At 38.9% G+C, this 23700-nt stretch overlaps 4 protein-coding genes and 1 pseudogene across 6 annotated transcripts; 3 read left to right on the forward strand and 2 right to left on the reverse strand.

Annotated features, from left to right (window-relative positions):
* Nucleotides 1-615: 615 nt before the first annotated feature.
* On the reverse strand, nucleotides 616-4821 carry LOC137733390 (zinc finger CCCH domain-containing protein 63). The gene is made up of 9 exons (XM_068472541.2): nucleotides 4028-4821; nucleotides 3819-3914; nucleotides 2981-3070; nucleotides 2791-2892; nucleotides 2384-2530; nucleotides 2143-2262; nucleotides 1974-2033; nucleotides 1236-1333; nucleotides 616-1121 (listed from the first exon to the last, which is right to left on the reverse strand). The coding sequence occupies exons 1-9, from the start codon at nucleotides 4475-4477 to the stop codon at nucleotides 980-982; spliced, it is 1305 nt and encodes a 434-aa protein (XP_068328642.1). The 5' UTR covers nucleotides 4478-4821; the 3' UTR covers nucleotides 616-979.
* A 4452-nt stretch (nucleotides 4822-9273) lies between these two features.
* LOC137733391 (calcium-dependent protein kinase 5) lies at nucleotides 9274-12918 on the forward strand. 2 transcript variants are annotated; one of them, XM_068472544.2, is made up of 5 exons: nucleotides 9274-9532; nucleotides 10051-10921; nucleotides 11009-11305; nucleotides 11789-12193; nucleotides 12287-12918. In XM_068472544.2, exons 2-5 carry the CDS (start codon nucleotides 10333-10335, stop codon nucleotides 12505-12507), a joined length of 1512 nt encoding a protein of 503 aa, XP_068328645.2. In that variant the 5' UTR covers nucleotides 9274-9532; nucleotides 10051-10332; the 3' UTR covers nucleotides 12508-12918. The 2 variants fall into 2 exon arrangements, with proteins under 2 accessions (XP_068328645.2, XP_088553056.1); XM_088696930.1 differs by having other exon boundaries at nucleotides 9396-9532; nucleotides 12271-12918.
* Nucleotides 12919-13761: 843 nt separating this feature from the next.
* On the forward strand, nucleotides 13762-14612 carry LOC137734521 (uncharacterized; annotated as a pseudogene). The gene is made up of 2 exons (XR_015964210.1): nucleotides 13762-14237; nucleotides 14339-14612. The product of XR_015964210.1 is annotated as an uncharacterized LOC137734521 (transcript).
* An 8-nt stretch (nucleotides 14613-14620) lies between these two features.
* On the reverse strand, nucleotides 14621-19507 carry ABCB28 (non-intrinsic ABC protein 8). Its single transcript, XM_068473213.2, has 16 exons — nucleotides 19036-19507; nucleotides 18723-18910; nucleotides 18602-18625; nucleotides 18418-18519; nucleotides 18058-18148; nucleotides 17441-17541; nucleotides 17231-17281; nucleotides 17022-17150; nucleotides 16724-16786; nucleotides 16349-16628; nucleotides 15924-16072; nucleotides 15733-15822; nucleotides 15466-15600; nucleotides 15329-15385; nucleotides 15181-15237; nucleotides 14621-14999 (listed from the first exon to the last, which is right to left on the reverse strand). Exons 1-16 carry the CDS (start codon nucleotides 19400-19402, stop codon nucleotides 14763-14765), a joined length of 2121 nt encoding a protein of 706 aa, XP_068329314.2. The 5' UTR covers nucleotides 19403-19507; the 3' UTR covers nucleotides 14621-14762.
* Nucleotides 19508-20199: 692 nt separating this feature from the next.
* LOC137733392 (uncharacterized) lies at nucleotides 20200-23401 on the forward strand. Its single transcript, XM_068472545.2, has 5 exons — nucleotides 20200-20783; nucleotides 21501-21762; nucleotides 21865-22061; nucleotides 22450-22637; nucleotides 22755-23401. The coding sequence occupies exons 1-5, from the start codon at nucleotides 20689-20691 to the stop codon at nucleotides 23039-23041; spliced, it is 1029 nt and encodes a 342-aa protein (XP_068328646.1). The 5' UTR covers nucleotides 20200-20688; the 3' UTR covers nucleotides 23042-23401.
* Nucleotides 23402-23700: the final 299 nt, after the last annotated feature.

Here is a 23700-nt window from a genome sequence, read left to right on the forward strand (position 1 = left end):
ATGTCGAAATTTTTTATTGAAGACTTGTCGTTCTTATTGAAAAGCATCCGGATACAATTTTCTTTGCCAAAAGCGTTTTTAATAATTAGAAAATATATTTCCAAATTTGCTCACAGAAAGTCCTAGCATTAGTGTGGTTTCATGCTCGTTTCAACCAAAATTTTTTTTACAATCAAATCAAAATAGAATTAACATGTGCTGACTTTTATTTATTTTTCAAAAGAATTTGTATCAAGATTGGTGTCTGAAATTGGACCTTCCAATCACAGTGGTCCCCTGAAATAGAAAATCAATCAATTTTAATACTTCCATCTGCTGATACGGCACAAGCACACTAACAAACTATGAAACTAGGGCTGGTTTGGTATTACTGTGTTTTGAAAAAAAAAAACTGCTTCTGCTGTACTGTGAGAATAAGCTCATTTTTGTTGCTTCACGTTTTCCACTTTTTTCACCCAAAATTGTGAAAATTTACCAAACATTTTTTGAGCTTAATTTTTTTTTATACCCACTTTTTATAAAAACACTTCAGTATCAAACCAATACTAAGCACACTGAGTGCGAGATCTGCTCGTGTGCGGCATAAGAACACTAACAAAGGATTTGACAAAAAGCTTTCGAAGGGACCAAATTGATTGATTTTTTATTTTTGAGACCATTTTGACTGGAAGGTCCAATTTCAACAACCAACCCTATAAAAACCCTTATTCAAAATTGAGACGAGAAAGATTACAATCCGAAGTCCATAGCAACTTGGAATGAGCCAAGAAGCTTCTTCACGTCCATGGCACCCAAAAGAGGGGACTGCGGATGGCGGATGGTGCTCAAGCTACTAATTCCTGGCTCTATAAATCCTCCAAAACAAGAAAAATCGCAATGCATTCCCGTAATTCGTTCCTCAGAGCTTTCAAAGAACCCAGAATAAGAAAACGAAAAAATTACAGATACAATGTGGCCAAAATAAATAATCCCCTTCTCCTCAGGCAGTGACCGCAGCTGGTTCAGTCCATTTCCATACTTTCACTTGACCGGTTCCATCACCCGTGAAAAACAAGCCACCAGGGCCTACCTGAATCGATCTTATCTCCTGTTTTGAAAATATTTTACCCCTCTCCGAAAACCTAGACCATACAATAGAAGCAAAGATGACAATTGCAGCAACGTCAGATGCTTGAAATATAAGCTTTCTAAAAATAAGAGAGGACTACAACAGATAGAATGTGCTGAAAGCTCACGATGGTAAATCATATATGCGGACAGTGTTGTCGTTGCAAGCACACAGTAAAACTGGCTTGGCTTCTGAATCATGCATCCCACAGAGTGTTATCAAACCCTGCAGCAAGGTCGTAAGCATTATTAAACTGGACCTTTCATGACACCTTGAAAATCACAAAAAACCTCTAATGATGACAAGTTCAGGAAACTGAACGTTAAACCCATCGCTAGGTGAAACACCAAGCAAAGTTATTCATTTACTGTGGGGAATACAATGATGATTACGATACCAAAACACAAAATACAAGTGTAGCACGCATCAGAGATTCCAACTTTCCAAGTGTACGGACACGGAGTATCAGCCTTGAATGTTCCTCTACCCTATGTTTGGATGAGGAACTTTGAGTTTCCATGGAACCTAGGCTAATTTGTTAGGAATGTACTACAAACTTATATGGATGGACTTGATGCAATACAATTGAGAAGACTTTCAAATGACACCTGTCATGGTGTCATTCTGAAAGTCCTTTGTTAAGTGTATTTGTAGCGTTTTAGTAAGACCTTTGTAGTGCTTTAGTTCATTGGTAGTGCCCTTGGAGTGCATTTTAACAATTGAGTCTAGAGTTCCTGGGTACTTTAAAGTCCCTCATCCAAACATAGGGCTGTGGAAATCTTAAAACATACCCAGCTTGTTCTTTGTCAACGCAGGAATAGGGATTAACTGAAGAGGGAAGACATATATTGAAACATAAACATACATGTTCTTCCGTGTGAGTATATGTTGCTTCCAAGTTTCCACTTTGAGTAGCAACCCAGACCTGCACAAGCAAATGAATTGGAACAACTAAATAATTTTACAGTTCTGCAACACTCTGTTACATATACATGCCCACAAAAAGAGTTACAAAACATAGAAGTAAAAAACACCTTTAATTGTCGATCCAAGGAACATGATAAAAGAAACTGATCCCAGCAAAGAACAGACATGACAACTTCAGTATGCTCTGTTAGCGTTTGTATACACTGCAAAGTTTCCAGGCTCCAGACCTAAAAAGAATTCCAATGAAATAACTGTTATACTGGTATGGAGCAATTAAGGGCCTCGAGCGTTCCACCAGCGAGAATTTATGCTTATTAAAGAATACATGTGATACTGAACCCAACTTACCCTTATAGAAGGATCCATTGAACCAGAGTAGAGCCTATTTGCTCCAACTACTAATGAAACAACTGCAAGAGTGTGACCTATTAGTGATGCAGCTGGTTCGAAGCAATTAGTAACAGCATTAAACTTCCATGCCAATATAGAACCATCCTGCATTGAAGGACAATTTTGCTAAATATTAGGAAATATGTTGATCCCACACATGAATACGCACAAAGGAAAATGGAGAGGAAGCGATGGAGGAAGTAATGCATGGGCACGCAACATACATAAACAAATTTCAAATGAAAAATAAAAACACAAAGTTTTCTCCCTCAATAATACAGTTCACATAATGTAGCTGAAAGCCCTAACAAGAAAGATATGAGGACCAAACCTTAATTGAGGTATAATGGTAGTAAAAAAATTACCTGTGTACCAGCAAAGAGCAAATCATTTCCCACAACCATGGCATAAACTTGCCCGACAGGCCCACTAAGACTCAGTTCAGAGTTAGTCTGGGTGTTCCATGCCTACAAAACCATATCCATATATGAATGAGCCACATCCTTATATTCTGATGCTACAAGCTTACATTACACGAGATTCCTCCTGCCCTACCTTTACAGCTTCTGGTATGCCAACAAAAATCCAAGGACCTTCACTGATCATACACCCTACTTCACCGCCAAGATTAATAACTCCCAGGCACTGCAACATAAACAAATAGAAGCACACGGATTATTTTCCTAGCCCTTGGGAATGGCAATGAGACATGTCGAAAATAGTATCCAACTATCTAGACTAAGCCCAATGGCAATGAGCATGTGACTTAGGAAAACAAAAGGACAATATAGGAGACATGGGTGCAAATCTCTAGAGCAGCCTCCAGTCCATTGTGTCAAAAGCTCTCTTCTATGCATCCTAGAACACAAGCTATCTTACCCTTCTACATTTTTTGTCAGTCTCGAATACTCTGCTTGCTAATGTGATCTCCATTCAATTTGACTATACTTTGAGAGACAGCTGCATTCAGTGATGTTAATAGAAACTACTTTCCACATACAACTTGCACTCATTGTTTACAGCTTTTACTAATTGTGATCAATAAAGAAAGAGATTTCTTTACAGAGTCATTAGCTGGCATACAATTTTAACATTCCTAATCCAAATTGAATTAACTAATTGCGATCACTCAAGTTAGCTATTACGCAAAGACTTTCAGTTGATAAGAAACTCTCAAGTCGCCCAGATTGATTACACTAAGCCCTAATCCAAACATGAGAAATGGGATCAACTACGGGAGTCCTCTACCCATTTAATCAAACATTAAACTTTCACCCATCACAAAAAAGGGAAAGAACTATTGAAACATATCCATTTAACTACAAGTCCTCAGGAACATACATATAATATAGTTAAATAATTGAAAATTGGAGTCCCAAAAATGAATAACTACCTGACCAGACGCGCAATCCCAAACCCTCACAGTTTGATCCTTACTCCCAGTATAAAGTTTATCAGACCCAGAAGGCAGTGCAATCCCACTAACAACCTGTTCACAAAACCTCATCAATTCCAAAAACATAAATACCAAGAAGGACCCAAAAGCACATAAGTAGTTCAACAGAAACAATGAGAACCCAACATATATAATCTAAAAATCACCTTCTCATGCCCCTCAAGCTGCGTCAACAAGCTGAAGCTATCCCCCATACTCCAAGAATGCAAGAACTTACACTTATCCCCATAGCTGCAATTCCCCTGAACCCAAAAATTACAGACTTTCTCCATCTTCCTAACAAACACCCTATTTGCTCCTCCTGTACGACCCCACGTCGAAGAAGTCCCGCCATTGAAGTTATTGGGACCCCGATTCCGTGACGATGGACCGTCGGTGTCAGCGGCGAAGGCGTGATGGCGCTTAGTCGAGGCCATCCCGTTGAGACCTTGCTGCGACGGCGGCGCCGGTAGCTCTCTGTGGAGGAAAGGGCAAGGGTGGCGATTGCACTTGCCCGCTCTCCAATGGTAGCATACCTTCTGGTTCTTTGATGGGTCGGATTGTGGCCCACCCAGTCTGTAAAAGACCCGTTTGCTTCCCCCTCCGTCTACATCCATTGGCCACGGATTGGAATCTCTCTGTAGCTATAGACTTTGAACTGAAACTAAAAAGCTTCGATTTTCCCCCTTTTTTGTTTATGGGGTTTTTCAATTTCGATTGGATGAATTGGTTGATTGGAATTCGATCATGGAATTGGAGAGAATCGGAAAGTCGAAATTTTCTTGCTCTCTCTCTCTGGATGGTGAGGGATTGGGGGGATTTGAATTTCGGAAACCCTAATTTGATTTCAGGAGCAGAGTTTGATTTGTATCAGTCTGTTCACCCATCTGTCTCTCTGTCGCTCTCGCGGTAAAGGGAGGGAGGCTATGTACAAAACTGGAATTGCGTCGCGTCTACGAGGAAGTTGAATTACCGAAATGCCCTGGTTTTGATGGCAAGATACGCTCCCTGTAAAAGGGCTCGTTTTCGTGTCCCTCAATACTACGATATAGTAGTATTCATTCTCATTTAGAAGTGAGATGTCTTAGTTTGAATATCGTGGATGGAGAATTCGATATTAAATTAGGCTGCCCATTATATGGTTTCATCGAACTCCCCTTTCCTTAGTGTAAAAATATCAATGTACTAAAAAAAAAAAAAAAAAGAGCCTCATTTGGTAGTATATTTAAAATGACTGAAAAATTTTTAGCAAAAATGTCTTAGGTTCTAAAAGTATGTGCCTTCTACAAGAAATACATAACTTTTATTTTTATTTTTTATGAATCATTTAAAGTATTCTTTATAATTCACTTTCATTTTTACTAAAGATTGGTTTCAAAAATATTTTCACCAGAAGCGTTTTTGCTCATTTTAAAATCACTTCTAAATAATCACTAAGTTTTCGTGGAGGGTTTTCCTTGTCTTTTTACTTTTCCCAAAGCAATTTTTATGCAGGAGAATTAATTATTGAGGGTTCTAGCGTGATTACAAATTTGGCCTAAACTACACAATAAAGCAATTACAATTAGATATTAAACTCATTTTTAATAAGAGTTGAATTTGAGACTACTCACTCATAAATGAACATAAGTATCAGATGTAATTGTGTTGGTTGCAATATATTTTGTATCGCAAAAACTAGTCGGGTTGTCATTGTTTTGAAGAGTCCAAATCGTCACACATTTTCGCACATTCTCCATAGGGCCCTCTTATCTCTTCCTTCTTTGAGCTTGGGTTATGGATGAAGGAGAAGGAACCGAGAATAAAGTATCAGCAACAACCGGTTTTATTGCGGAACAACTCATGATGTTCATATCAATCTATTATGTACCTCTGCATCTAGCACATTCGAAAATGTGTTTACTCGATACTCTGCTACTTATGTAACATTGAGGTGACTTCATAAACAAGTTTTAGAAGTTTGAAAACAAATTCAAACGAATAGACATGGTTTATATAAAGTGATACCTCAAATTGATGGGTTGTAGTCCAAATGTTATTTGGATTTTAATGTCTTTCAAACTATTTAAAAAAGAAAGCTCCAAACAAACACATGGCGGCGTGATCGCTAGAGTCGGAGCTGTATGAACATTCTGAGAGGCTCACTACAAATCGCATGAAGAAAAAGTGACTGCAAATCCGAAATGAAGTGGGATTCAGGAAGGCCAGAGCCAGGTGGGGAGGACAAGATTTGTAATGAAGAGAAACATGGAGGTGGACGGAAAACAGAGATTGGAGGAAAAGGGGAAATCAAAATCGGGGCAAAGGATGGGTAGGTCAAGACGAACAGCAAGGGCAAAAATGCAGGGGAAATTAACTAGTAAACAGAAAAGAAAAGAAGAAAAAGAGAAGCGGGGACTGCCCACCGACCCTGGCCTCAGTTAGGTCCAGCGGTGAAAAAAATAAAGAATTTAACAGTAACATCACATCAAATGAGAAGAACTATCACAAATAAAAGATCATTTATGTAGTTTATGAACACTTAACTTATATTAAGGTTTGCTAAAAGTGATCAACACAAAAGCATTCTATATCTTTCCACCATTTTTGTTAAAAACCGAGGCTCAACACTTGATCTTTTAGGTAAGACTTTATTGTATTTATATGGCTAATTCACGACTTAATAAGTCAAAATAGCGAGTAATCAACTCGTCTTGAAATAATGTTTCATACAAAATTTTCACGTAATTATAACCCACTGACCCTATATATCCAACATGTAATTTAAGAAGTTAACAACACTTATCCTAACACTCGAACTCTTGTGTTTAAGCCATCATCGCTCCCAAAAGGTGTATATGTGATGCATGTCATAACTTGATGTATATATTTCCTTTTTCGTCATATACCTGGAGTTGCTTGTACTTTATTTTCATTGGCTGATATCTTAGATCAAACATTTAATTGACTGCAAGTCTCAACTAGGAAAACGCAAGTTTAGAGCCTGTTTGGTATTTTACTTGAATCCAATTTTTTAAATTCAAAAATAATATTTAAGTTTTAGGCTTTAAAAACTTGTTTGGTATGATTATTTTTAAAAACTGAACTCAAAACTAACTCAAAAATATATTATATTCTCTAAAAACACAAAAAATGAGTTTTTAAAGTTTTTAAATTTAAACTCACTCATTTTTTTTCTCTCCCTCCTCCTCTCTCACTCCAAAGCTATCACTCCTCTTCCTTTTCCTCTCTGTCTCCTCCGATCCTCTCACTTCTTTCTCTTTTCTCCAATCATCTTTTACTTTCTTTCCTCCTCTCTCCTCTTTCTCTCTCAACCCTCTCTTTTTAGATCTCTTTGTCCAGTTTAAGTTGTAAAATTTAAATTTTTTAAATTGCATACTAAACAAGTTTTTGAGTTTTAAAGAAAATTGCTTTCAAGAAAAATTATTAAGAAATTTTTGAGAAATTATAAAAAATTTCAAATAAGATACCAAACAAGCCCTTAGATTTTTGTTGTCGTTTGAGGTTTTTCAAAATTAAGGAAAAATACCGAAAAACCTTCTTCTGCATGCGCAGCAGGCCGGGAGCTGAGAGGATATGGAAACTACGTACATCGTCGATCATCTGTCAATTCTATAAACCCTAACAAGTTGTCGTTTTTTCAGCTCCTACAAGATAACTGATAATGTGTGTGTGTGTGTGTGTGTGTGTGTGTGTGTGTGTGTGTGTATCTTACGCAGCATCTGTGCGTTCTCTACCAACTTTTTTTAGTTTACTCTCGTCGATTATAACAGAAATCTCTCAGATTCTAAGAAGAAGAAGAAAGGAAGAAGAAGAAAGTGTCATAGTTGATGACGTCCATAAAAAGAATATCAGCATATTTAAGCAGGCATTGCATGAAAGTCGAAACTTGCATTCACGTTGTAGCTCTCTTGTTTCTAGTTCTAAGAAAATCTCTATGGGTGTACAACTGTTTAAATCTCCTTCACCTTTAATCTAGGACGAAGCTAGATATTTGTATGAATGAGAGCATCCTCAAACAATAAAGTCATAATTAAAAAGTTCAAGAATTTACTAAACAAAATACTTATATATTAATCTAGAAAGTTTTTCATACAACATTCCCTTACAATATCCCTCGAGCGTTTTCATGTTTTGAAAGTGTTGCATGACAACATCATTACCAATATCATCAAATATCTCTCTATAAAAATAACCATATTATCATTCATCCATTGATCTCCCATCCGATTTCTCAATAGATTTTTCAGAAATTTTATGGCCGAAAATGTTCTTTCAACGGTTGCAGTAGCAACTGGAAGAGTTAGTGCTAATGTCACAAGCAAGTAAACCAGCGAATACACCTTGTGTTTTTTGCATTGAACGTTTTTTTTTTTGCAAGATCTCCAATCCCTTTTAAACCTAAAAACTCAATGCTAGACCGCATATCCGCAATGTAAATCTCAAGTTGAATCTTTTAATTTAAAGTGAACGGCGAATCATTGGGATGCAAAAGGTGAAAGTCATTAGGGATTCAAAAGACAATTTTTTAATTGTTATTTAATTAGTGTTACTCATAAGGAATTAGAATGCATACAATTTTTTTAATTCGTCCCCCCTAAGCCCATTGTAGCTCTGTCCTTGCCTTTAATTAACAATGTAGTAATGTTATGAAATGACATCGATAACCTTTGAATCTATGCTAACGAGAATACTATGGAATGAGATCGATAACAACATTGTTAGATTGTTGATCAAAATGTTGTGTAAGAATATGTCCGAGAGAAAAAGAGAATGTTGAAATTCCTGAGACGATTTTTTTAATTAGAGTTTAGTCATATAAAGACTCATCATAATCGAACTCTTAAACTTAGGGATGGAGTTGACTTACTTCCAAGGCTGGCTAACATAAAACAAGTTCAAATGTTTTGCACCTATTTTGTGTGTGATCTTTCTGTAGTTCTATCATTGATTAACACATGTTAATAAACTTAACATTCCTTAATTTTATTATCATAAATTTAACACGTGTCGATCAATAATAGAAGTCATACACCAAAATAAGTGTAGAAGCTTTAATCTCGGATAACAGGCGAGTACGCGGTACCACAACCAACCCAGCGAGTAGAGAAAGAAAGATCCGTACGTAAAAAATATTAATTAAATAAAATAAAAAGAAAAAAGAGTATTTCTCCATCGAGAGAGAGAGAGAAAGTGTTGAAGTAAATAAACAGAGAGGAGCCAAAACAAGGGCAAACAAGAAGAGTTTAAACCAGCCTCGGACGAAGCCAAAGCCAAAATCCAATGATAGGCTCCAGGTAATTCAGAAGAATACAGTTTGATAGATTAATTGTCATAATATACGTCGTTGAAAATTTGAAAAAAAAAAAATTAATCGCTTATATTATAAAATTAATATACCGAATCACGGTTCAGTGCACTGAAAAATCTTTTTGTAGTAATTGACAACTCTAATGCTAAGTCAGCTCACAAATATTCAGATACAAAATTTAGAAAAAAAAAAAGGTGAATTACAATATTGACCAGTGGGCTAAATAGCCAAGTGCGCAACATCAAAGGAGAGAGAAAGAGGAGAGAGAAGCCACAGGACAGAAGAGCTCTGTCTTGCGGAGCTCCACCACTGTTCCAACGGCCTCCTTTCCTTTCTTTGTGCTTTATCTCTCTTCAAGCAGGTAGCTTTCCCTTTCTCTCTCTCTTTGAATGTATATGTTTGAGTGCGTGTGGATTTGGGGTTCTGGGTTTCGTTTATAAGTGCTTTTTTTTGTAAGCACTTGGAAAATTTGGATCTGGGTTGCTTTAGTTTCAACTGGACTTTTGATGGGTTGTGTTTGAATTCTGTTTTTTTTTTTTTTTTTTAAGTAAAGTTGGGAACTTTTTAGGTTGATGGATTTTGGGTTTTCTTTTGGCTTTTGTTTTCAGATGATTAGAGCTTGTTATTGGATCGATTCATAGAAATGCTCAAACTTTTGATTTTCCATTGTTTCTATTTTTGGGCGGTTTTTGAAAAGCGGGAGATTTGTGTCTGAATTGAACTGAAGTTCTGTTTTCTGAAGTGTCGAAAAGTCCGAAAAGAAGCAACCTGTTGATAGAAAGCAAGGTTTTTTTTGCTGTAAATAGAATTGCTCCAATGGATATCGTTTGTAATTGCTTTTTGGTTTTGGATTTAATGCTTGAGACTGAATTTGTACAGCTTGATTTCCCCCTGGACTGGATCCACGTGATCCGGTCACGTCGAAAAGGAATTCCCTGCTGAAATAGAAGCCTCATTGGGAACTTTAATTACTATCCCGGGAAGCTTCTCTTCTGATTTGACAGAGTATGCTTTTGTGAATCAAGATATTGACTTCAAACTTCAGGTTTCTCATCTGTTGGAAAAGGGTTTTGAAACAATGTGCTCGAAGGCCGGAAAGTTGAAATTTGTGAGCTGAAATTGTTATTATTGTTCGGGGTGGTTGAGGAGCGGGATATTGGTATGGCTGTTGCCAGGAGCAACAGCAGCAGTGCAGCATCAATGTGGCCGTGCAATTGTTACAAAGTTGCAAGCTTGACTTCCTCCATTTTAGATGCAAACGAGACTTCAAATCTAAAAGATCGGTACATTCTAGGAGAGCAATTAGGTTGGGGGCAGTTTGGTGTTATTAGGGTGTGCACCGATAAGTTGACCGGAGAGGTCTTGGCATGTAAATCAATTGCTAAAGATCGATTAGTGACCTCAGACGATGTGCGAGGCATTAAACTTGAGATTGAAATTATGACCAGGTTATCTGGGCACCCAAATGTTGTCGATCTCAAGGCGGTGTATGAAGAGGAAGAGTATGTCCATTTGGTGATGGAGCTTTGCGCAGGAGGGGAGCTTTTCCACCAGTTAGAGAAGCACGGACGATTCTCTGAGTCTGATGCCAGGGTTCTCTTTAGGCATTTGATTCAGGTAGTTCTGTATTGTCACGAAAATGGGGTTGTTCACAGAGATTTGAAACCAGAGAACATCCTATTGGCCACAAAAGCCTCCTCGTCTCCAATCAAGTTGGCAGATTTTGGTCTTGCAACCTACATCAAGCCCGGTAATTCCATATTTCCTTTATATTGGTTAACTTTATCCCGCTAAAACTTTGAGTTCAGATATTTGACAATATTTTTGGTTGAAGCAGGGCAGAGTTTGCATGGGTTAGTTGGTAGTCCGTTTTATATAGCTCCTGAGGTACTTGCAGGTAGCTATAACCAGGCTGCAGATGTGTGGAGTGCGGGTGTTATTCTCTATATTCTTCTTAGTGGAATGCCGCCGTTTTGGGGGAAGACAAAATCACGGATATTTGATGCTGTTAGGACAGCTGACCTGAAATTCCCATCTGATCCCTGGGATCGCATTACTGGATCAGCTAAGGATTTGATTAAAGCAATGCTCTATAAAGATCCTTCACAAAGGCTCACTGCTCAGCAGGTTTTAGGTAGGTCAAATGCACGTGCAAATACACACCACACACACAGAGTTTATTATAATGCTTTAACAGTCCGGACATCCCATTTTGGCATCTTTGGACTGTGGAAGGTGGTAATTGAAATTTAGTTAAGTTCTAGAAGATGACTGTATTAGAAGAATCAAAAGCAAATTTCATTTATATGACCGTATCTTTAAGTTAGATGATTGGTAGGCCGTTCAAGAAACTGGAGAAAGGCTCTCCTTTGGTTAGCGCATATATAGATACAAGTCATATATCTGTCCGTATTCTTCAAAACATGAAAAATTATAACTTTTTCGGTCAAATAGGCCGTCGCTCCTTGCTATTTGTCTATACGCTGTAATTCTTCTAAGAAATCGAAATATTTGCATCAATGACTCCTGTAATATGCACTCTCTGTGTTACTGGCAAATCAACGGAGTTGATAAGTTGGATTGACTTATCTGTGTTCTTTGGGAATTTCCTTTGTAGATCATCCTTGGATGAGGGTTAATGAACCATATCCTAAACAACCGAGTCAATGTGAAAATGGAGGCCGTGGAGAATGTGATGTAGCCGGCAGCTCATTCTGTACTATGTCCAGGAGTCAAGACATCAGCTTTGGCAATGCATCACATAATGCATGTGATGCCCAATCACCTACATTTACTTGTAGGTCATCTTTTTCGGCTCTCATGGTGGAACCATTTGCTCCCCACTTAGCATCAGGCGGGTTTTCATTCTGCAGCGATGGTGATTCTAATAGTTTGGAATTCTCCTCCCCCATTCCCTCAATGCCAAGCTTTGCATTCTTCAGCCCTGGTTCTTTGGTTGAGGAAGGTAGTTGTGCGATAGAGTTTTCAGCCAGCATATCCAGAGTAGACGCAATTCATGGAGGTATTTTGAGTTCCTTTTTGCTGTTCCCTGCACCAGTATCATAGAATTATCGTTGTCTCAATCATTTTAATGGGAAGCTGCTCTTGTTGCCAGGTTCCCTTTCGTTCAGACTTGAAACGAGACAAATGGTTAACAAACCAGCCGAAGCTAAAAGGACAGGTGGAACAAGGACGTCAGCCATTCACAACAAGAGAAACCGTACGATTGGACTTGGTGAGCACGAGCAACTAGATTTCATGGTGACCGAGTCAATCATTCGTTGGTCATCATGCACAAATCTTCCTACATCTCTGAGATCTTCTCTTGTCTGTTAACCGTGTGGACCTGAAGCAGTAAAAGATAAGGCAGATGGCCCTGATGCCCATGTGAAGTCCAAAGTCTTTCACTCATGCATAGTATCAAGCACATATGTTACCGTTTGACTGATTCCTACTGCTTAGTGCCACTTTTCTCTGTAGTTTCGACTCCAAGTAGCTGGTGGTATGATGAGAGATATATAGGAAGAGCGACAGATGGAGGTGGAGGGTTCCGATGAAGTTTTATTACGATACCCAGAAAATGACAGGCTTCTGTAAGCTAGTGTAATGTATCGTTCGTGTCTCTGTTTCCGTTCGTCTGATTTGTGATGTTTAGTACCATTTTTCATGTTGGTAGCCAGAAAGAGTGCTAAATGATGTATGCCTAATGAGCTTCTGCCCTTTTGTATAAAGTAATTGTTCACAGCATTGCTTTCCAAGTCTTGTGATATGTCTTTCTGGCCTTTTTTAGTTATCCACACTATCAGTTTCATCAGCGATACAAGCGGTATCAGGAGGGCCGAACACGAGATCTCTGGTGCATGAGTAAATAATAAATACTTTCCCGTATGAGCCACAAGGCTGCCGTAGGTAGATTCTTGTTTACTGATACAATCGAAAGAACGAAAAACTACATATACATTCCAATCATATGACAAGAGAGATAGAAAGACAGATCACCTAACGAGAAAGAGAAACATTTGCTAAGAGTGGAAAACTGAGTCACTAAGCATGTAGGTAAACGAAGCACCATCTCATTTTTTTAATGTTCTGCCAAGTGCCAGCCCTACTTTAGGAGACAGCTTTCCGTTATCCATTGGCTTGCCCTAAAGAAAAGATAATTAATATTATCACCACAAACTATTAAAATAAGTACCAAACAGTCTTGCTTTTGACCTCTCATACAAACAAAAACGAATCAGCCATGACCTCACTTGTTCCCAATTTTTTAATTTTTTACGGGAGGGGGTTTGGACTCTAATTCGAGAGAAGAAATTTTTGTATCTGATAGTCGGATCAGGTGGGCTGTCCATCTTAATCATAAAGATGGGTCCCTTTCTGTTAGGGTGCCATTTTTCCTTGTATGCTTGTGCTACATAAGTTACTCTCAACGCGTAGGTACAAACTACAAACCTCAATGCAAAGAGTTCCATGCCTATGCAATTTGGTCGAACAGTTCATCTAATCTGACTATCGAGCGCGCAAAAAAAAAAAAAAAAAAAAAAAAATTTGTATTATGCTACCGATTGACCTAACTCATATATGTAGTTCACCTAATCTTCACAAATCACAAAAAGAAAAGTGCCCGCCAAAAATGGGGTGCTGCAGGATAAACCCCTCCAACCCTCCAACTCTCTGGAAATTCCCAACTCAAAATCAGAATCCCAGAACAAAAACCATCATCTCCTTCTCTTCCCCTTCCTACACTCAAACCGAAGATTCGAAAATCAAAGCTTTGTGCTGTAAACTTCAAGACTTTGAGTGCCTGCAAGCTTGGCATGGCCAGATATCCGGACCTAGAATACAATGCTGAAGGTGGTGCAGGAACTGAGTCTGCTGCAGAGATGACGGAAAGCGACTCGTTAGGAGATGTCTTGGTGTTGTTTGACATCGGAAGGCTTACATTGCGGTTCCCACCATTAGCGAGCGCAACAACAAAGTCCTTGCGGTTCCCATTGCCGCCGTTTCTGAAGATTTACATTGCCCCGGAGCTCTTCAGTGGGAGCCTCAATCCGGAATCCGGCCAGGTAAAATATGCTTTGATAAAAACCAATTTCCGCGCCACGTTATCTTTCTAACTGGTTAGTATACATTTCATAACCACTCTGGTTGGTACTTTTTTATGCAGGTTGATCTTGAATTCAAAGCGGAGTTTTGGTTTTCGGTTGGGAGCATCTACAAGGCTCCTCCGCTGCTGGGGAAGACGGTATTGACATCCGAGGAATCGAAAGGAACAACGAGAAGCGGAAGAGGGGAGAGGTTGGACAAATAAGGAAATGCAGACTGGTTGGTGTGGCAACCGTTGATCCTATTGATAACTTTCTGATCAATCCTTCCTTAGCCTTCCCACGGAAGGCCTCGCCGACCTGAATGCTATAATTTCCTTCTCTCAGAAATTATAGGTATCATCTACCATAAAAGTTACAAATTTTTTTCTGTGCTATCGTTCTCGTTCTGTAACTACATCCATCACTTTATATGCCATATGGTTATACAACTCACTTGTGTGCTCCGTTGTTTACTTGTTTTCAACAATCGGAGATGTTTCAAAATCATTCAAATGCCAGCCTCTGAGTGCCAACCAGTGAAGCGTATTGACCTTTCTTGGCCAATAATTCAGAGTGGGTTCCTAGTTCAGCTATCCTCCCATCAGAACACAATGCAATTTGATGCGCATTCTGAACTGTGCTTAATCGGTGAGCAATCACCAACGTTGTCCTCCGCTTCATCAGATGGTCCAGTGCATCCTGGACTAGGCGCTCACTCGCTGCATCCAACGCACTGGTGGCCTGCAGCAAAGAACAATACATGAAAACCTAACCTGGGATGGGGCTTGGAAAATGGTAATGGGGAATGAAAGTCATGAAACTGATATTTCCAGATTCATTTGTAATGACGATCAGGACTGGAACTAAATTTGTTCACTGGAACTAGAGTATAGACGTGATTAAAGCAAACTGGCAGTTTTACCTCGTCAAGTATTAGGATTGGGGCATTCTTAAGCAGAGCTCTCGCAATAGCGACTCTCTGCAGGTGAAAAGAAAAATGGAAAAAGCATAAGTACCACTGCCTCTCTCCAATTTCCTCCCTCCCTCTCTCTCTCAACTGATTTTCATACCTGTCTCTGGCCACCACTAAGTAGACCTCCACGTTCACCAACCAGTGTATCGTAACCCTTTCAAAATCAAAATAAGCATTCAGTAAAGAACACACGAAATCACAGAGTAAACACAACATATTTCAAGGACTACCAACCTGTGGAAGTGAAATTATGAACTCGTGAGCATTTGCAGCTTTTGCGGCTTTTATCACGTCATCCTTTGACACGTGATCATCCGGAAGCCCATATGCAATATTTTCTCCAACAGATACCGAAAAGAGTACAGGTTCCTGTATCATTTTAAAATGGAGAAATGTAAAAAAAAATGTTCAAAGTATATGAGCAAAACCAAGGTTAATATTATGTGAAAATTAGGAAGTGTGTAAAATTGTTATGTCAGATGTGGGGATTAGGTACGTTACCTGACTGACTATAGAAACAATCCGTGCCCATTCACTCTTGTCAAATGTTCGAACATCCTCTCCTGCAACCGTTATACGGCCTCTATTTGGCTGCAGAAATCAGACATTGAACTTATTCATAGTTTTCACCAACTGAAGACTAGTAAAATGAAATTGATGCCTCAAACATATAAAGAGAAGAAAAATAAGACCTCATAGAAACGTGCCAGTAGCTGTACAATAGTACTTTTTCCTGCACCGCTTGAGCCGACTAGAGCAGTTACAGTTCCACACTTTAGCGTTAGATTTAGACCATTTAGAATTTCTACATCAGGTCTCAAAGGATAAGAGAAATGCACATCTGCATAACAAAATCAGGTTACTCATAGGCACATTGGAACATGGTATATGTGCATTCACTGTAGGACTTCAGCAGTAGAAATTCAACAGTAAACACTATATTCCACAATATGTAAATTATACCCAGATAATGCGCGTTACGGGAAACTTTGTATCATCTTAACAACTAGACATTGGCCTATTATATGTAATGTAATATTAACTAAAACCACAATGGGGGCAAACAGAAAGCAAATGTGCTAATCACTGCACTTCAATGAAAATGTATCCTAGATACCTTCAAGACAAACATTGCCAGACCAAGCTAAGTGACTAATGTTACTACCCGATTTCAGAGCTGACATGTAATGTGTATTTACTGACTGATTTGTCTCGCTCAGACCATCTATGAGGAACAATCTGTAATTTTCATCAAGTAATTTCTTTTGTTGCATTTCCCTTTCTAAACCATAAGCGAGGGCCTCATCAATTTCTACCCCAGATAAAACAGAGTTAATCCTCTCCACAGCAGCAAAAGTTCCACGAAGGTCTCCAAAGGTGTTAACCAGACCTTGAACCTGAAAGGTAGGTTACATCAGACACTTACCAATAGCATAGAGATGGAAATAGCAAACAGGTATAAAAAGTTTAAAACAATAGAAACTGAACTCACAGCAAATGTTAATGTGAAAGTATAACCAATGAAAGAAGCCACAGTTCCAACAGCGAGTTCACCCTGCAAACAGGAAAAGTTTAGAAAAACATATGATGAATTTCTATAATACAATTTCTGGTCAAGTTTTCTTGGGGGCGGGTGAGGGAGAGAGAGAGTGATTGACAATCATGAAGGCCTGAATTATTCTGCACAATTTGGTTAGCTGACAAGACGAGCTAGACTGAACACATGAATGGATGGTGGGAGATGAGGGACTGAATCTGAAGTAAACATTACAATGGTCACAAGAGCTTACCGCCTTCACTTTGCTTCCTCCAAGACAATATAAGGCCATTAGAGATATGTAAACAACAACTCGAGTCAAAGATTCATTAACAGATTTAAAAGTCCCAAGCTTTATCCCACTGCTCTGGTAAGCTAGCACCTGCCAAACTCATGAGAAATTTGTTTAGTGAAAGGGAAGGAATTTCCTGTTTTTGTATTTACTAGACTGCATTAGCTTACCTGTCTACCAAATGTTATCATTTGGCGCTTTTCCCCACCAAAGGATCTTACCTGCAATAGCATGTGGTTACCATATCGATGATAAAGAGCACAAACAATCTTAACTCTCACTCAATTCTGATTTCTGAATGACAAAAGGTTGATAGGGATTATGATTCTAAAATCCTAATGGTGTGCAAATAATATAGCAAAGGACTTCAGAAAACTTACAGTGCGTATGGCAGAAAATGTTTCTGACACACAATCAGATATAGATGCTTGCGCCAATCCATGAGCCACGAAAACGGGCACAGTTGATCTCTTGTATACAGCTTTGAAAAGATTGATAAGAGCCAAATCAGAGAAAATAATATGTTTCAAGCAACAAAATACCAAAATTTCCAACCTAAAGGCTACTGTTAAACATTAGACAATAGACAACCATTAAAAGGATAATTAAGTACAGATCGTAGGATGTGAAGAACCTAATATTATGCAATCGGCAATTCAGATACTAACATACACAAATATTATTGGTGAAACATCACCAATTAAGAGTTGATATGATGTATAAAATATTCCTAATCCATTACAAAATAAAATAATCCTAGTTCTATTCTCGTACCATCTGCACCCCACGTTCAAACTAATTTAAAAAATGACTGAGGTGCTTGTCAATTCTAATCTGTGAACATTTCAGCATACTAACAGATTAATAAATATAAGCATGCAAATCATTATTAAGCTCTGAGGATTTCTATAATTAAATCACATAAAGAAAACCGCAGTTTTATGTGACAAAACCATGCAATATCAATTTAAAAGAGTCTTGAAGATAAGATAAATACCAACTAAAATAGACACAGTGAGCATCAGCACCGCCAAGATTGGGGCAAGTTGGGGAGCCAAAGTAAACAGTATGCATACTGTCCCGATAACCTATAAAAACAAAGAAAACAAAACATATATTAGACCCACATGAACATGAGTCGAAAATTAACCCAGATTTCTCCTGCAACAATTTGATTCATACAATTATAATAACGACATTCGCAAAAAATAACTTAATGTCAGTATAAAAGCATCCAAAAATCAGGATACCATTTGGTGCTCTAGTGGTGAAACTGAGTGAATTTCAAAACCAGGTATTACATGCTTAAATGGAGGCAACATAAAGCTCACTTGTACTTGGTGGTAGAGTTGCTTGCCTCAGTAAGTGCCCTGAATCCTCGGTCCCTCGATATGTTGTCGCTCACCACACTTTTAATAGAACCCAAATCAGATGTCAACAATCCCGTCAGTTCACCAACCTATGTGGAGCAAATCCAACTCAATCAGAAAGTACAAAAAAAATAAAAAAACTCTTTGTTAAAAAAACTATCACAATCATACCTTGTAACGGTCAAAAAATTCGACCTGCAACAATGAACAAAAGAAAAACAGGATCACAAATTAAGAGAATTCAGGTTTGTATTAATCGATACGATCGAAAATGAAATGACTGGAGTTTTACCTTCTGAATCAAAACCCTTCCAAAAATCTGAGCTCTGAGCGTGGACATAACTTTTTCCCAAATAGTATTCAAATTAATAACAAAGATGACCGTTAAAATTGGCTCCAATGCATACAAGACACCGACTTTACTCAGCAGCTTCCACAAAGGCTCCGGCCTCTTCCCAATCAGCACTTCAAAAAACCGCCCTAAAAAAACAGCAAGTCAGCTACATTGGTTTTAGGGATTTTATTTTCCTTTCTGTCCATTCAATTTTCTCGGCAACCAAACAGGCAAAAAATGGAAACTTTGAAGCGAAACAAAAAATTGGTACCCGAAAATATGGGCATTGAGAGAGTGCAGGCACTGCAGCCGATGAGGGCGAAGGCGGAGACGGCGAGCCGCAGCTTGTGCTTGAGCAGGAGGCTCCATAAGAGGCCCCAGCCAATCACGCTCGGGGGCTGGACATTGGCGTCGGACTCGTCAAGTTTCGGGTCGGGCTCGCTGACAATCGCGTCGGAGGCGGGTCCGGACACGTAGGCGAATGAGGCGGCGGTGGTCTTTATGGGTTTTCGGAGGCGGAGTGGAAACCGCGGGAAGGGATGCGATTGGCGGAGAGAGGAGAGGGCGAGTTTGGAGGCGACTGTGCGAGCGCGCGTCGGGGTGGGAGTGAGAGGGAGAGAGAGTACGAGAGAGGTCATGGCGGTTGCTCTGTTGCCGCTCTCGAGAGTGGATTGCTTGGCAGTGGAAATAGGGATTAGAACACGATATATTCGCCACCACGCGCCAAACTCCGAAAGTATATCTCTCTCTCTCTCCGTAACCATTTTTTATTTCTCCAAAAATGATTTTTCATTTTTTTTTAATATTTGAGGGTAAAGCATTTATCTTTACAGTCAAGGTCGGAAGCTCGATTTGCTCAACATTGATATTATTTCTACAAGAGTAAAATTGTCCAACAAAATAAGAAATTACCAATTTAATCATATTCGAACTTGATATTTATCTCTACAATCGAGGTCTAACTTGTTTTCCTTACATTGATATTGTTTTTACAAAAATAAAATAGTCCATCAAAATAACAGCAATTACCAATTTAATCATATTTGAACTTGATATTAAGGTTGAGGCAAATTTCATATATGCCAAACAAAATGAAACCAAACTAACTACGCTTTGGTAACGTTCGAATCAATTTTACACTTTTTTGTTTTGCAATAAAACCAAACCACTCAAATTAGTCTAATTTAAAATATTTAGATCGTTCAGTTTGTTTGATTTAGCCTATTTTCAATTTATCAATCACGAAAATAGAACAAATTCATGTTAGAAATCCTTTTAACAAAAAAACTTCATCAAAATTATACACGCAATATAAATTGATTAATTTTACGTCGAAGAAATTATGTGCACAATATAAATTGATTTATTCTACCTCTTGAGTTGACCGAAGTTTAATTTTTTTACCATTAATATCCTCAATGTTTCACTGCGTCACGGGCAAAACAGGGACTAGAAAAAGGAAATAAAATAAATTGAGAGGGAGAAGGGGGGGGTGGGGGGGGGCGGGGGCACAGAGAGAGAGAGAGAGAGAGAGTACAGCTTCAGCACTTCCAGTACCCGGCCACGTGTCTCATCGAGAATCATCTAGAGTTGAGACCCTCACGAGATTCTGGTCTCCGCCCCATCGCCTCGATTCACCACCCAACTCACGCAATCCCAACCAAATCACCTCAACTCGTCCCTTCTCGCTCCTGCACTCAGCTCCTCCTCCTCCCCCTCTCTCTCTCTCTCACATCAACTCGTCCCTTCTCGCTCCTTCACTCAGCTCCTCCTCCTCCTCCTCCTCCGCCCTCTCTCTCCTCTTTCTCTAACCGCGCGGTTCCATGCGACGCAACTAGTCGCATCTCCGCACGAACATTCCTCGCCAGCTCTAGAAACCTCCAGAAGATTCTTACGCTTTTGACTTTCTGCTTCCGAGAATCCGATGGCGCAGCTTCGTTGCATTCTCCTCCTCGTTTTGCTCTCCTCTCTGCTTCCGGCTCTTCGCGCCAGTGATGGCGATGCTGATCCGATTTACAAGTATGCCCTTCCTTTCTGTAATCTTTCGTTTAATTTTTGGAAATACTTGGATTTTCGCTTTCATTTTGTTTCAGTTTTTCTGTGTTCGTATCAGTATCAGTATTTGATTTGATTTATTTATATTAGTCGAGCTCATAGAGTTGTTTATTTGGAGTATTTTAATTCAATTGAATGCTCTAACTGTTTGACTGATGAGCTAGGTTTAGTTGTTTGGGTAACCAAATTACAGAGAAATTTGATCAAGTTTTCGTGTTTCCGGGGTCGAAAACTCGGAAATGGAATTGGCACACCGAATCAACGATTAGTGTGATGCTTTTGTTAACTGATGGCACTGTTGTTAAAATCTCTGCTACGTATAGGCGCTAGGCCCTTCTCCGCGTCTCACTAGCGCCTAGCGTCTTTTAGAACATGAAGGATTTATATTATTAAACTTAAGAAAATTCTACAATCATTTAATGCTAGGAAAAAATAAAATAAAAATATTTTATACATAACTTGCATTTAATTGCTATAACAATGGTTATGCTGTGTCATAATTCATAAATTAGATTAAGGAGCTTTACCCGAATGAGTATATTATTTGATGTGATTTCATTTCACAAGTGCAAAATTTACATTCACGGAATTTCATTCCGTCATGTTTCGTGTATTTATCTGTTTTGGGCTCGCTCTGACGGTTATGGAATGATAATCATTACGGTTTTATGGGTTTTCCAGGTCTTGTGTGGCGGAGTGCGAAAAATCTGGGTGTGTAGGGGACACATGCTTTCAACACTGTAAATTTTCTTCAGATGGGAAACCTATTGATGGTCCGTGGTACATGCAAGAGCCCCTCTATTTGCGCTGGAAGCAATGGGACTGTCGCAGTGACTGCAGGTACCACTGCATGCTTGCTAGGGAGGAAGAGAGAGAGAAACTCGGCGATAAGGCTGTCAAATACCATGGGAAATGGCCATTGCGACGTGTTTATGGCATCCAGGTCTTTCACTGATATTTTGTAGAGAGCGTCGGTTGATTATTAATCTGATTAAGCTAATTTTACTTGCTGATATGGCCTAACCATTTTAATGAACTTGTTTAGGAACCCGTTGCTGTTGCTCTCTGTGCTATCAATCTTGCCATTCAATTTCATGGTTGGATATCATTTTTCATCCTTGTATACTACAAGTTGCCTTTGAATCCAAATAAGAAGACGTACTACGAGTATACTGGTATGTGGCACATCTATGGGATCTTATCAATGAATGCCTGGTTTTGGAGTGGGGTATTTCACAGCCGGTAAGTGGTTTTGAATTCCTCGACACCATAAGTGATTTATATATACAACAGTTATCTGCTCCAAAATGTCAACTTTAGGTGAAAGATAATATTTTAGTACTTTGCACTCCTTAGACCTCGCAACCTATGGATTTATACAAATTAATTGTCGCAATTTATAACAGCAGGACAAGAATTAGGGTATTCCATCGTCTAGAATTCTCTGCCAATTTTTCAACAGTAAGATTGTGCTATAGCTTGTGGTTCTGACCTTGTAACGAATACAAAACTTTTGTGCGTTGGTTGTGCCTCGTGTGAAGGAAGAACACAATTTTGATATGTTCATCTAAAATCTTATGTTAATTGTTTTCAGACAGTTGTTAACTGCTTCTTTCCTTATCCAATGTAGAGACGTAGAGTTGACAGAGAAGCTGGATTATTCTTCTTCTGTAGCACTCCTTGGATTTTCACTCATTCTGACCCTATTTCGAGCTTTTGATGTGAGAGATGAGGCTGCAAGGGTCATGGTTTCTGCTCCGCTGATTGCTTTCGTGACCACACACATACTGTACCTGAACTTCTATAAACTTGATTACGGTAAGACATTTTCCAAAATGCCCCCGATATCATTGAATGATAAACCATATCTTTCTGTTGCAAATTCGAGCCAAACCTTTTGTTTGCCGTGTCAATGAGCTTATACAAGTTTTGCAGGTTTGAATGTGAAGGTGTGCATGGCCATGGGTATTGTTCAGCTTCTTACATGGGCAGTTTGGGCTGGTATTAGTCACCATCCATCACGAGTGCAGTTGTGGGTGGTAGTGGCAGGAGGAGCCCTTGCCCTGTTCTTCGAGATATACGACTTCCCACCTTACCGAGGCTTTATAGACGCGCACGCACTCTGGAACGCAATCAACATACCTGTTACATACCTCTGGTGGAGTTTTGTGAGGGATGATGCCGAGTTTGTTACATCAGCTCACCTTAAGAAAGCAAAATAGTAGATCTGAATCGAAAAGCATATGAAGTGATTAAATGGTGGGTTGGATCAAAGACTCAAAGTACATGACATGCTCAGCCCTGTTAATCATATAATGTTTTCTTTTTTTTCTCATGTGTATGCGTTCCTCCGAAATGCATACCGTGATGTGGTTCCCTTTGTTTTTGCATTTCCCATTGGTATCGGCCCAATTGTTTCCGCCGTGTACGGTGGGCTACTTCTTCCGATGGATCCGGATTTTCAGGTCATTGTGTTGGTGTTTTTTTCCTGGGAAATCTCAGTTTCTAGATGTAAGAATTGAATTCTCAAGCTACTTTATTGTGCTGTAAATCTTTGTGGAATGCCATTTTAGCATGTTGTATGGTGATGTTTAATTAGGGCTAGCAGAGTTTATGGAGAAAGGTAAAGGTACCAATCGAAAAACAGTAGAAAGCTTTTGCTGATAAATGTTTTTGCTAGGAGTGTTTTTATTATTAACATGTCAATTTTGTTTTTTTTTTTTTGATAGACGTCAAAATTTTCTGCCAACCGTGGTCAACAACGCATTTGGTTTTGCTGATTTTAGCATATATTTAATATTAAAAAGTTAAAAAAAGTTAAAAACAAAATATCTCTTCCGACTTCCACTCACACGTTCTCTCTTTTCCTTCCTCATTGTTT

This window comes from Pyrus communis, chromosome 7, assembly GCF_041283825.1.
Source record: "Pyrus communis isolate YQ-2024b chromosome 7, ASM4128382v1, whole genome shotgun sequence".
NCBI classification, from domain to species: domain Eukaryota; kingdom Viridiplantae; phylum Streptophyta; class Magnoliopsida; order Rosales; family Rosaceae; genus Pyrus; species Pyrus communis.

What these genes read in the sequence shown, in the direction of transcription:
- LOC137733390 (XM_068472541.2), bottom strand. Translation starts at nt 4,477, where the DNA reads ATGGATGTAGACGGAGGGGGAAGCAAACGGGTCTTTTACAGACTGGGT. An exon ending in AGCTTGAGGGGCATGAGAAG is followed by an intron (nt 3,915 to 4,027) that starts GTGATTTTTAGA and finishes TTTTGTGAACAG; the next exon opens with GTTGTTAGTGGGATTGCACT. An exon ending in ATACTCACACGGAAGAACAT is followed by an intron (nt 1,334 to 1,973) that starts GTATGTTTATGT and finishes ACCTTGCTGCAG; the next exon opens with GGTTTGATAACACTCTGTGG.
- LOC137733391 (XM_068472544.2), top strand. Translation starts at nt 10,333, where the DNA reads ATGGCTGTTGCCAGGAGCAACAGCAGCAGTGCAGCATCAATGTGGCCG. An exon ending in CACTGCTCAGCAGGTTTTAG is followed by an intron (nt 11,306 to 11,788) that starts GTAGGTCAAATG and finishes TTTCCTTTGTAG; the next exon opens with ATCATCCTTGGATGAGGGTT. An exon ending in AGTAGACGCAATTCATGGAG is followed by an intron (nt 12,194 to 12,286) that starts GTATTTTGAGTT and finishes TCTTGTTGCCAG; the next exon opens with GTTCCCTTTCGTTCAGACTT.
- ABCB28 (XM_068473213.2), bottom strand. Translation starts at nt 19,402, where the DNA reads ATGACCTCTCTCGTACTCTCTCTCCCTCTCACTCCCACCCCGACGCGC. An exon ending in TGATAACATTTGGTAGACAG is followed by an intron (nt 17,151 to 17,230) that starts GTAAGCTAATGC and finishes TGAGTTTGGCAG; the next exon opens with GTGCTAGCTTACCAGAGCAG. An exon ending in TTGTTTCTATAGTCAGTCAG is followed by an intron (nt 15,601 to 15,732) that starts GTAACGTACCTA and finishes AAAATGATACAG; the next exon opens with GAACCTGTACTCTTTTCGGT.
- LOC137733392 (XM_068472545.2), top strand. Translation starts at nt 20,689, where the DNA reads ATGGCGCAGCTTCGTTGCATTCTCCTCCTCGTTTTGCTCTCCTCTCTG. An exon ending in GACGTGTTTATGGCATCCAG is followed by an intron (nt 21,763 to 21,864) that starts GTCTTTCACTGA and finishes GAACTTGTTTAG; the next exon opens with GAACCCGTTGCTGTTGCTCT. An exon ending in AGTGGGGTATTTCACAGCCG is followed by an intron (nt 22,062 to 22,449) that starts GTAAGTGGTTTT and finishes TATCCAATGTAG; the next exon opens with AGACGTAGAGTTGACAGAGA.